This window comes from Nyctibius grandis, chromosome 6 (genome assembly GCF_013368605.1).
Source record: "Nyctibius grandis isolate bNycGra1 chromosome 6, bNycGra1.pri, whole genome shotgun sequence".
In the NCBI taxonomy this organism is placed as follows: Eukaryota; Metazoa; Chordata; class Aves; order Nyctibiiformes; family Nyctibiidae; genus Nyctibius; species Nyctibius grandis.
The window spans coordinates 65,726,267-65,739,504 of NC_090663.1; the positions used below are offsets into that span (position 1 = coordinate 65,726,267).

The following is a 13,238-nucleotide window of genomic DNA, read 5'->3' on the forward strand; positions in this document are numbered from 1 at the left end:
AGCACAGACTATTTAAACCCTAAAATATTCATTAAGTAAAATTTGCATAGAGTCTAGCTGAATGCAGCAGGTAGATAAAAATAAAGTACTTTTCTTTCTAAACGTAAGGAGGAGATCAGGGTGTGACAGATGACCAAGACGGTGCTCTTAGGCTTTCCTGAGATAGCTTTTTAATATGATGAGCTATTTTTATATCCCTGTTTTCTAGGCAGGTCTGTGGGGTATCATATTCTTTATGAACTAGTGAGATCAAGAACATATGGGGGTGTGTTGAGAGAGAGGCCAGCTGGCCAGAGAAGAGGGAAGGGGGATGCAGGCAATAGGGACACACATAAGAGACATGCAAGGAGCCCCCGGAGCTCAGTGCCTCCCACGGCCGCCACCGTTTCCCCTGACCCTCTGAAGCATCTCACTGCTCGTTACCTGGGCGCCGGGAGGAAGCAAAAAGATTGGTAAATAACTACAGATTTCAGGGAATTAAATGCAATCAACAGGCAGAAAGGAGCAGCACCATGATAAGTAATACTGCCTACACAGTGCCTCCAAAGCTGTGACAAATACCCCCCATTCCCAGCAGCCCTCCAGCCTACATAGTCTTTCTTGGCATATCTTTCCCCTTGTGTCTCTCCTTCACATGTTTTGGGAAGATCTTTACAGTCTCTTATGGCTCTTGCAGAAAAAGGCAGGCATTGCCCGTTGGAGCCAAAGTGTCCTTAAGCTGTAGAAAACATAGCAATTGCACAATAAATTGGTGCATCAGCTTTTTATGGGGCAGTCTGTGATGGGATTACACAGGAAAAATAACCCAGTCCTGTGCAAATTAGAAAGAGTGAGGGGAAAAACGGGATTCACAACTTGCAAAGCATCCCAGGATGATTTCCAGGAAAATGCAAGGCACGGAGCCTCGCACTTCTCCGTCCCCCTCTTCCCACCTGCAAGCAAGGCTTTCTGAAAGGACGCCTCAGGCAAGGGATCGACATTGACAATCCTCACTCCAAGCATGCCTGGCAACCCATGCCTCCCAAAGGTGGTCCCGCATTTCAGAAAGGGGGGTCTATGTATTAGGGTGATGTTTTTGTCAGACCAAACTGCCTGTTTGCCTCTATTCTGCTTGGTTTTCATTGAAAGAGGGATGCTTATTGCAGTTGAAGAACAAAGCTTTAATGTTCTCCCTATAAGGTAAATCTGGTTTTTGTTTTTTTGTTTTTTTGTTTTTTTTTTTCTTGTTAAACAAAGCTCTAAAAAAGAAGAACCGTCCAGTACAGGTCTGATTTTTCCCCTTCAACCCAGCTTGCAAAGTTATGTGCCCTAAGCATTGGTATGGATTTAATACCATAATCGCTATTACCTCTTCATCAAGCTGTTAGTTTTCTCACATCTCTGCCTTGGGTCAGCACTAAGAAATGCCTTAGAAGTTTTGTAGCTCACTCTCCCTCTTACCCCATGAGCATTTTAGGCACCGAAGACTGAGTTCCACGTGCTGCAGTCTGCACAGAATACACCGCTATATTGCCAGTCGCATAAGAATTTTATCTACCAAGCTACTTATCAACAAGCAGAAGCCTTCACCATGCACATAATCAACTGACACAACAAAAGCCTGTTTTCAAGGGGAAAAAAAATGACAAAAATAATCCCCAGCCTGCTCCCCCCCCCCCCAAACCTAAATTACAGTCTTGAACCATTTTTGGCTTAATATAATTAATAATATCTATTTTCCCTCTGTTTTGTGATTCGTCTGTTTCCAAAGCTGTAAGAAGCACCAACAGTGAATCCTGTGGCTCCAGAATAGCCTGGGGACGGAAATAATCAGCTTGAAAATAAACAGCGTTCTTTTGCAATCAAAATGTTAATAGGCATGGTAGGCTGGCGAAGAGAAGCTTGAGTGAGAAGGGATGGAGAAGAGGGGAAAAACAGCCTGTCCACTGACAAATCCAAAATACACAGAAAGGCTGGGGAAGAATGACCATTCGGAGTAAAGAAAGTCAAAGATTTTTCAGCAGGACACAATCATCCCATAGCAAATCCACCACTGGTTTGTTTTTGCATAGTTTCAGGCATGCTGGTAAATGCCGTGTTGATCACCTGCCTCCCATTTTATCATGACAATATTTGCTATGGCATATCTCACCCTCTGCATGAATTTAATCCTACCATATCCCTGGAAAACTATTTTTTTTGAGTCTAATACAGTAAAAGAGTTTTTACTTTCTCCAAAATAAGAGGTACTTCAAGTATTTCAAGCCTCAGCAGCCTCTGTTGGGCTGCTACATGGATTGGTATGACCACGTGGGTCTGAAATGCTTGCTTTGCCTGCATGAATAGGTCTACCATGTACTACCCAGCTCCATCACTGGATGATAATCCCATGCTGGCATGGAAAATAAAATGCAAAAAGGAGGCAGCATCAAGAGCAAGAGCATGATCTGGCTGGCCAGTGGATATTTTGCTATGAAGCCAGGTGATTCCCAGTTTCCTGATGGGAAACACTCCCTTGACAAAACCTAGATCCGGCAAGAGGCACAGCTGTGAACAGTGCTTGGTCAGAAATGAAGTTTCCTCCCCAAGATGTTTTGGCCTGAGTGCCTGGCTGCAAGAAGGACTCAGGTGACTCAAACCAGACTCTTTTGTAGGGCACAAATAACACCAAATACCACCACCCCCTGATTCTCCCCTCCAACAAGTCCCTGCTGAGCAGCACCAAGCACCATTGCCCTATGCAAGGACAACCCCGGGATGGAGCGGAGCTGCTCCACTGATGCATTTATCCTCCAGCACTGGAAATATCTAATATGGGCATCACCCACCTGCTCCAAATCTTTTGGCTTTTACCCAGCTTGATGGGAGTTGGATGAAGGCAGATTGGATGGAGGCAGCACCAGACCCCAAAGCCCAAGCCATGGGAGGGCTTTGCGAAAAATCATGTACTGAAAAATTGGTACTGAGTGTGTCCAGGGGCAGTTATTTTCACTGTCAACCTTTCTAGTCTATTTTGTGGCTTTCTGTATCCTGATGATGAATCCTAATTGCTCCCAAGGGATTTGAAGGGGGAGGCTGGAGGAGAGCGGTGAAGCGCCAGCAGGCCATTGGCAGTGGCAGGACGGGAAGGGTGATGTGGCCGAGGATGGCGATGGCACTTTGCGTACGCCTGGAGCAAGAAAATAAAGAGACAGCAAACAACGACCGAGGAGGCCTAATGGGGACTTGTTTTACTCTTTGACATGCTACCAACAGTTTTTAATCTAAGAAGAACCAAAATTAAAAATAAAATTAAAAAATAAAATCACTACAATGATTAAAAGGTACGACACATAAAATACCATACTCAAATTATCTGCGTGTCGTTGGCTACTTTATACAGTAGGCACAAACCAGACCTAGCATCACCTGCAACAAAGTCGACTGGTGTTGTTCTCGCCCCTAGACAAGTACCGCTAGCCTGATATTTCTAGTCAGCTGTAGCTGCGTAACCTTTGTGCTTAAATTGCTCAGCTTAGGCCTCCTTTCTTTGGCATTGCTCACCCATGCCATAAAGGAGCGGAGACTCGTACTGAAGACAGTAATGGAGAGAGGAACAACAACAACAAAAGAGATTAATCGTACAGTACATACATACAGTACCTTCTAAATTGTGATCAGTTGTTTATTGGTTGGCAAACAAGCTTCACTTTTACAACAAATATTAGTAATGAGGTCATCCAACTGTTGAGACCGTACAAAATGGATCATAAATTAAAAAAAAAAAAAAAGAAAAAAGAAAAAAAGAAAAAAAAAGAATTCATACTCCGTGCTGCTAATTTACCTCCAGAAAGCCTATGTTACTTAAAAATCCTGTCAAATAAATAAAGTTCCTGTTAGGAAAATTAATAAACAGAAGACTTTTTTTTTTTAAATAATCACTGCAAAGTACTTTTTAGCTCACTACGTGTCAATCGATTTTCTTCTTAACCACTGCAGTACAAGTGCCTAAACCAGGGACCTGATGGAGCCGTGAAAGCCCTTCACTCCTCCAGGGAAATGGCCATCTCCTGTACAAGCCCCGCTACGACTATAAAAAAAACCTTTCGGCTCCTGGATGTGACCCTATGGCCTGGCTGAGGGGCTGCTCACCAAAGATGCTTCGCAGTATTATCGTCACGATCGGTTGTGCACTGTCAACTGGGAAGTTTGCCTTACTCTAGTCTGCCAAAGGGTCTGCCGGCAATATGCTGTCTGAAGAAAGTTATACAGTGAGGAAATAAACAGACTGCCTTGGCTGAAAAGAAGTGGTGATGACATTACTAAAAATGGTCCTTTGAAAGTTACGTTTGGTTGGTTTTTTTGCCCAGTGAGATTTTTTTTACCTGGATGGGGAAGGAACCGAGGGGAGGGGCAGTAGAAGAGGAAAAACAAAAGTTAAAAAAAAAAAAAGGAGGAATTATGAAAAACCTTGCTCCTACTGGTAGACAAACTTACAAGACCAGCACAACAGAAAAAAGTTCTTTTTTTTTTTTTTTCCACTACATTAACAGGGACGCAAGTTCTGGAGGAACAGAAAGCAGACTATATGTGCAATGCTAGTATCTGTACATTACATAGAAATTGTTCGGTTCTCTTTTTCTGCCATTAGTTGTTATCATCCGTTAATACAGCAAAATGTAAAATACGCCTTTAGCACAGAATTCTAGGATTCCCTTCCACCTCATTAAATTTGTTTTTGTTTTGTTTGCTCCCGCAGCAAAGGACGCTGTGGTGAAACCAAGTTGTGAGTGACCAAAACCCATGACATGATCTGGATTGTTAAGAAAGAGTTTTGCTAGCTTGTTTTTGTGCAGCACTCCCACCTAGATGTGTCATTGCTACTAGTTTCAAATGCACGTTTTTGGTCTTTTATTTTTTTTCTTTTCTTTTTTTTTTTTTCCCGGCTCTTAAATCAGGTCCTTGGTATTAAGAGCAACACAGCATCAAGGATTGTTTAAACAAACACAGCGTAACTTGAGAAGGCCACGAAGTGTGCCGTTATCTACCAATCACTTTCATTAACATAATGAAGTCTGTCTGGAGGGAAGAAGGATGAGGGAAGGGGGGGGCAGGCAGCAGTTACCGTCCTCTCTGGGCTGGACTAAAAATTCCAGTAAAAAAAGTCCGAGAGTTTCCTTTCGAACAGTATGAAGATTTAGGAGTACACACAATATTACCACTGTTTGGATTAACTCAGAACAGTAAACTGAGCATTACGGAGGGGCTTTTTGTTGTCTCTTTGCTTAGTTTTTGCTGAATCTTCTATAGACTAGTGACCAAGTGAGCGGGTCCTTTTGCATTGCCATCCGGGGGGGTTCCCTCTTTATTTGGTGGGACTATAAAACCGTCGCTGCTGCCTCGACCTAGCTGGTAGTAAGTGTGTAGCTGATGGACGTGGTTCCTGGAGCCGAGGTTGGGCATGCTTTTGTAGTAAACATCGTCAGCGTCACCACCGCTGCCGCTTTTGGCCAGCGGGGGATCGGTCTGGGTGCTGGTGGTGACGCTTTCCGTCATGGGCAAGCCAGCCAGTGCAGGCATACTGGTGTAGAGAGAATCCCTGTTGGGGGATTGGAGGTCATCCGTGTGCTCGTTGGTCAGCAAGGGGAAAAAGCTCTCACTGTTGTCTTGCGGGATGCGCCGCCGGCTGTAGAGGTGGGGCTGGTGGTTGTCCGCCGAGTACACCCGGGGGGGCAGCAGCGGGGCGTCCGACTCCTCATGGATGAGCTCCAGGCCCAGGCTCTCCTCATGGGTGAAGGAGGTGGCGTCGTCCAGCACGATGGCGTCGTCCTCGCTCCCGCCGCCCACGCTGTTGACGAGTTTGTTCATCAGGTTGCAGCTCTGCTCGCTGGACCGCTCGTGGTTGTTCAGGTAGGAAGGGATGTAGTTAGAGGTGAGTTCCTTCAGGATCTTTTTCTCGAGGGCGTTCTCGGTGTGGTTGTACCCACGGTCAAGGATTTGCACGCAGTTGCTGAGGTACTCGCCGCTGGCAATGCTGTAGCTGTTGCCATGATTACCATTCAGTGGTAGAGTATCCGTGACACTTGTATCCCTGGCATTGTTCAGAAGCCCCTCTGAAAAACATTACACAAGAGAGGGTGACTTGTACAAACAGGACACTCACGCAGGACGTGCACACTCAAACCCCCTTCCTAGGCTGCAGCGGCTGCTGGGGCTCAGCAGCAAGAAGAGCATCGCGGCCAAAATAGGAGGGCGCAGCTCCAGCTAACTCACTTAAGGTCTTCCCACCAAAAAAACGGTAAGCGCTGTCAAGTATGTGACTTGATGCGGCAATAGCTGGCAGGAAGGAATAACCTTTCCTGGCCTCCTACGGCTCTTGTGCTTTGCTCTACGTATTCCTGGCAGAGCTGAGAAATAGGTGACCCTGGGCTGGTCCCAATTGTCCTGTCTCCAGGTGCTTTGGAGGAAGGGGGAAATTCCCCCCAGCTGAGGAAAAAGTATTTGCAGCCCAGGTTAATCATTACCCAAACTTTGTTTGGGAGTGTATCCTTCCTAGAGAAAAAAAATAAATCTGCTCTCCCCTTTTGCTGGGCAGGCTGCCAGGCGAAAGGCATAAGGCCTGAATGGCGGGATTCAGGGATTAGCAAAGCAGAGGCACAAAGTGCTTCCTGGCCCAGACTTTTCTGGAAGAAGGCTAAATGCCCTACCTCTCCAAACACAAGGGCATGGCCAAAATTATTTACTCCACATTGGCTGGGTGGGGATTTTCTAATACAATCGATGTTGGAGGCAGCTGCTTTGGGGTCTTGGGATGCCTTTAAAAATAGCTCCCATTTCACTAGCTAAGTTAAAGAAGAGGGTTCAGCGGAAGGTACAGCAAGTACCATCACTGCCATGGTACGGTGGGCTCGGGGGAACCTGTGAGGAGTAATGGGGTCTTGGGGTGCCCCCCAACTAACTGCTTATCACACCTCTGTAGGTGTCTCAACACTGCCAACCTAAGGCTGGAGCTAGGCTCCTTCCCAACACATTATGGGAGACAGCAGGGAAGCGCTTTGAGAGCAATGCAACACGAGCGGGAAAGGGAGAAGAAAATCAGGCCCAGCAGTCAAACCACCACACTTTCTTTTTTGGGATTACTGGCCTCCTTGGAAGGAGTGCAGGCGTGAGGATGCATGAAATAATGTATCAACCTTTCAGCTAAGGGCTTCAGGCGTTGCCAAAAAATGGCAAGCGACTCCCAGCAAGCTGTGGTGGATCAGATGAGCCGTTAGCTGACAATTTCAGATGAACGCTTTTTCACACCATGCCTGGCATGTGGACCTTCCGAAAATACAGGATTCGGTCTATATCTGCAATGGAGTAGTTGCTGTATGACAAGGGCTGGAAAGTGCTACTGCAGGCTTTCTTCTTGCTTTTGAGTGAAATACCCCAAACGTGTCGGTCACCTTTTAGGTCTCTGAAACTTAGAGGGTGCTGACGTGTCCTGGGTTTCCCAACAAACGAAGGAGCTATGCTAAAAAAATCAACTAGCCATCACAGACATAGAGCAAAGCCATTGATTTTCATGGTGGAAGCTCTCCAGCCGAGTCACGATGCTTGGGGAGAAATGAAAAGTGAGCATTCTGGCGGGGAGGACCATATGTAATGGGTGACGGGTACAACAGCATCTGTCTGATGCTCACATTGAGTAACGTATGCATTGAGGCGCTGAGCACTGTGCTCCTGCTGCCAATGCATAGAGCCAGGGTTTGGTGGGAAAATAAATGGAGGCATCACAGGTGAGAACAGAGTGGGGTCGGCAATGAAACACGCCATATAAAAATGCCATGACCTCGCAAATAAAAATGTGAAGTTTAAAAAAAATCGTACACACAGTTATATGAGAAACTATGCTGGGTAAATGATACCACAAAAATGAGAAATAAACAAAGAAAGCATCATCTAATCTCATATATATATATATATGTATGTACACATACATATATATACACAAACATACATACACACGCATAGATGTATATATACATATGTATATTAATATTCTTTTGATTTCGAAACTGTGAGATTAATTTCCTTTATTAACTACATCATCTATATGTGATGCAATAAAAGTGAACTAAAAAAAATTACATTTGATATGCAATGTTTAGCTTTACTCCCATACTTGTCTCTCTGTAGGGCTCTAAACGACAGCATGAAGAAAAGGAAAGAAAAAACAACAAGTAAGCTTACAGCGACAGTAGGAGAAACATGAGTAAAAAGCAAATTGATGATATGCAGAAAAGAGAGTTAACGGAAATAATTTCCACTGCCCAGAATACATGAATTTGTTACATGGTTTATTTCAGGTTAAAAATATTGACATTTTAGACAGAAAATTTATTTTACGCGCAATATTCAATAGACTACATTTTTATTAAAAAAAGATATCACATTTAAAACACTTTCCAATGCCATTATAAAATGTTCAGTGTGCAACACAAATCAAGAAAGAATGCCTGTAAATGTAAAAAAAGTCTAAAGCTGGTAACGGTCATGCTTGAAAAGACAGGCACTGTCAACGTCACTTCCAAAGTCTTAAAATTAATGGCTTTACTTACTGTTAGTTATAATAACCCCTGGCAGTTGAAACTGAAATCTGTTTCCTTGCTAAAAATGTTTTGCCATCCATCCTTTGCAACAGTGCTTTGTAAGAGTATGACTTTGCTCATCATGGGGCCGCTGGCATTTTACAGACTTTGGTAAGTCTGCTCTTTGTTTAACCGAACACATGGCAAACTACATGGACTTTGAAAAAAAAATGTAAGAACAGCAGTTCAAATAATGGCATTGTTAAATGAAGCTATTGAGAAGAAAGAGTTAAAACAAGAAGAGTCAGAGATGAAGATGAAGACTCATTGGTGACTCTCAGCTTCTCGCTTTGCAATGGTCTGTGGCACGCTGGGGTTTAACCAGAGCTCGTTAATGGGATTGCCGCTTTCTCTTAAAATTAGCTCTCACGAAAGCAGTTAAGCCGTTTTGAGAAACTCCTGTGTCCGAGAGACTGAGCCAGTGTACATCCATCAGCTGCCAACGGCGGTCAGCGCTCAGCATGTGCTGCGGGGTGCCAGACCCCTCACCTACCATCTCCTCCTTCCTCTATGCTCTGTGTCTCATCAAGGAATCGCTTTCACCACTGGGAAATGGGACTTTGGCCTTTTAGGGTCTGATTTCCTGCCTGTTTCCAAGCCCTTGGTGGCTTCCAGCCGCTGGTGAGTCTCCACTGAAGATGGGGCAGCTTCGGCTTGAGCAGAGAGTGTATTTTAAAACATGTAACTGTGGAGGGGGAAAGGAAGGGGTGGACTGGATCAGACCCCAGGTTTCTTATAGCGTCCCGTCCCTGTCAATGGCCAGACCAGAAGTGGTAGATGAAGGTGCAAAAAAAATCATAGCCTTAGTTATGTGGAATGAGTTAGTTGGATGACATTAGTTAGCGATGCCCTCACCACACGCCGATCCCAGCCAAGGCACACACAGAGATGGTGACAGCGTCTACTTTTACAATGCACTATCATCACTTTAGTGTGCCTGCTGGTGCAGCATCCTTAAATCCCAAAGAACTGCCAAGGCCATTACGCCTGTTTGGTTTTGCTAACCTTCGCTTCTGCTGCAGGATCTCCTAATATTCAGAATTTGTAATTGTGCAGGGACAGTAACGAGTTTGAAAAGCATTAGCTATACCAGTTCTACAGTCATTAATTAACTTGCAGCCTCCTGAAAAGAATGGGTTGGGTTCTGTTCCCTCTGAAGTCAACGGCAAAGCTCCAGGGGCTTAAATAGGATCAGTACTGGTCCCACTGTCTTTCTTCACCTCCCACGGATGAAGCCTGCTTCTCTGTTATCCATCTGGCTGTGTTGAACTGAATAGCACTTGCAAATCAATTACACTATTTTTGAGGACTAAAATCCTGTTAGCTCAGGTAACTGTATCAGAATCTAGTCTTAAAAATTAGAAGAACGTAAGATTATTAAAATGCACACAAAACCTTTTTGTCACATTTCTGCCCAAATCACTTGGGTTCAGTTGAGGCACCCAGACCTGAACATCAGGACTTCTCTTAAGCCAAATGCTGACCCAGCATTACCTGCTGCCACTTGATTTAAAAGTCCCCCAAACCTCAATGTTATCACGCAAGAAACTATACAGAACATCAAAGCTCACTTTGACATTTGCAGTACACTCAGGTTCTTAAAATTCAGTGTGTTTCATATTTAACAGTAGCCCTTTTTAAAAAAGTGTTTGTGGAAGCAAATCTATGGCACAAAGTTAGCAGAGTTTAGGAAATTAATGAACAGCAAAAAGGTCAAATGTGTGCTTTCCTTTTGCTTTGAATGAAAATACCCTAGTGATATAGTTCAATATCTATTTCTATCGTAAACAATACATTGCCATATAGTACAAAGGAGGTTTTCCTGCTTGCATTATAACCATCATTATTCTCCCTTTCTTAGAGATCCTTTACTGGAAAGGGATGCCTTCACTGGGAGTGGAGAGCTGACGGAGTGCTGACATACTTGTGCTTGAATGCAGTGTTACTCTGTAATGATTCAGCCACCTTGCAAGCAAGCCAAAAAGAAAAATAAAAACAGTCCATGGAAGTGGCAGAGCAGGATGGAGCCACCAACAGACAGGAGCTGGCAGAGCTCCACACTCCCCAGCTCCTCCTCAGGTCCTGCTTAAATGCATCTGCCTCTCCATCACAGAAGCATCAGGACATCCACTTAGAAACATGGTCCCTTCCCACAGCTGGAACAGAGACAAACACGTAGGTGACAAGAGACTGACTTCTACAGTGGAAACCTCCGTTAGGTACAACTGACTCTACCTGTTCATTTTCCATTGCCGAAAGGAGGATATGCAAGAGCTTCTAGTCTCCCTACACCTTTTTCTTTTCTTTTTTTTTTGCTTTCTATTAGCACATATAAAATGTATTAATACAAACAGCAAAACATTTCTTACGAGATCTAAGCTCTGCTCTTCGGAGCTGACCTATGCTCCTTGCTTCAGCTGTCACTTTTCTTAGAGATCAAGGGCAGTTTTGCTTTATTTTGCATTTTTTTCTCTTGCGCAAGCTGGTGTGCTGCTGACCGCATTTCTCTATGCCATTTCAAATGAGAGCGGCTTTGGTGGCAAAGGCCATTTTAGCTTCACTTACCTTCAAAGGTGTTCCTGTTTCTGAAATGAATCGTTTAACAAGGAAATGCACTGACAACAAAGAGAGGAATGGATATGTCTGACAAAAAACACACACAAGACCAAAACAATACAAAAGTGAGGAGAGTGGGGGAAAAAAAGTCAAAATCAAAACCACTATGAATGCTTTGAGTAGAACTGACGAGGGTCTCTCAAAGTGAATTTCATCACTCATAGGAAAAAAGCCTCTGGAAAATGGAAAGATGCATTGAAATGAAAGGAAGGGGAGGGGATCTTTTTTTTTTGTGCCCAGTTCCAAAAAAACAAAGTGTGTGTGTGTGGGGAGAAAAAAAAAAAGGAAGGAAAAAAAGAAAGAAATGGGCCAAAATAAGCCACAGAAAATGGCATTCTCACTAGAAAAATCAGAGAGAAACTCCAGCACACCTTGTGCGTTGTACATGCTGATAGAAGGGTTGTTATAGACCGCCGATTCCCCGAGCAATGTATTATAAGGGTTGTTAGTGCCATGAGGACGAAGCAGAGCATTGGTTATAAGATGATTAGCCATGGCTCCTGGAGCAGCCCGATAGAAAGACAGAGAAAAAAAAAAACAAAAAAGGTCAATCAGGCAAATGTGGTATTAAAAAAAAGGGAAAAAGAACATTCAGAATGACAACAGTTGAAACAGTCCTCATTAAAAGCAGCCAGCTAATTAGACTCAGAAAACTGTATGCCATTAAAGCAGAACAGATGTTACTGACAATGCACAAATCCAAACCAATGCAAAAGAAAATGTATCAGAAAGCAGATAAGCTACATTTATGGTGGTTCCCCAGTCGCTCAGAGTGTAAGCAAGGCTATGCCCACATGCTTGCTGCAAAGAAAGAAAGATGGCAGCCTACAGAATATGGGGGGAAAAATTCTCCAGAAAGTGCCAAATGAATAAAAAAAAGTATATAATGACTAACAGAAAACAGCACATTCAACTCCCACTGTGGGCTAGGATCTCTTTTACTCGTCCTTCGCAACACATCTAAAATCAAAAAAGCAGAATTAAAAAGAAAGGATGGAGAATGCAGCCTCTCCGAAGGCTCTTGGCACTTATCAGAGAGCACCTGTTTCTCATCTCTAAGAGGGCAAGTTTCACTTCAGCTACTGCTCTGGTGCCACCATCAAGCACATCCACAACCACCTGAATCCACCCTTGAAGGTGAGAGCACTGCGGCTCCATCAGGCATTTCTATCAGGAGTGAGAGTGGCCATGGAGATGCACGTTTCAAGGCTCTCAGTTTTCCCCACAAACACCTTGTTTCTCTACTACTGGACCTCTTTGCTGTTGTTTCCAAGCACTCAGCCAGCAGTTGTCTTCCTGCTTTGGTTTACCCCTTGGAGTTGCAGCCTCTGAACTTCTGCTTTCCAGGATCATCATAGCTTGGCAGGTGGCTGCCAAGACCTACCTTGATTGCTATTGCAGGCATCAACCTACGAAGCAAAGCCTTTCCCCCACCTTTTAGCTGACCTACAGGAACAAAAATCCCATCAAACCCTTGCTCCAAAACTCCTCTGGGATCCAAAGAGATGACCGACTCAAAAACTTGCCCCCAGGGCCATTCCCAGTGTCATCAGTAGGGACCTAGTGCAGGAATACTCAAGGACCCACCATGGTTTTTACCTCCAGGGCTAAACTGTTAAGACAAAAACTTTCCACACGGAAAGTAAGTATTTGGTGGGGCAACTAGAGCTAGCCAGGACAGGGTTATCACAGGGCTCAGGTTACCTGGCTGGCTCCAACATCTGATACCCCCAAACCAAACCAGTGACTGAAAAGCCAATCCCCAAACCCAGCAACCCTGGCAGGGATGCCTTCATCAAGGGCTGGGGCATAGAGACCCCATTTGCCTCTTCAGGGGTGGAGGTGGCCCTGTGGCATGGCGGAGGCAGTCTTTGTGAGGCATGTAGGGTGCTGGGTACAATCTCTTCTCTGCAAATCATTACCTGATTTTCCTTTCCTTTCCTTTCCTTTCCTTTCCTTTCCTTTCCTTTCCTTTCCTTTCCTTTCCTTTCCTTTCCTTTCCTTTCCTTTCCTTTCCTTTCCTTTCCTTTC

General features: G+C 44.3%; 1 protein-coding gene across 1 annotated transcript in view; it reads right to left on the reverse strand.

Moving 5' to 3' along the window:
* Positions 1–3,232: 3,232 nt before the first annotated feature.
* Positions 3,233–13,238, reverse strand: part of ADGRL3 (adhesion G protein-coupled receptor L3) — a 348,528-nt gene continuing 338,522 nt past the window's right edge. Inside the window, exon 22 of the mRNA XM_068404345.1 lies at positions 3,233–6,071. Within this exon, the coding sequence (XP_068260446.1) occupies positions 5,263–6,071 (809 nt within the window). The 3' untranslated portion in view covers positions 3,233–5,262. The remainder of the gene's footprint in view (positions 6,072–13,238) is intronic.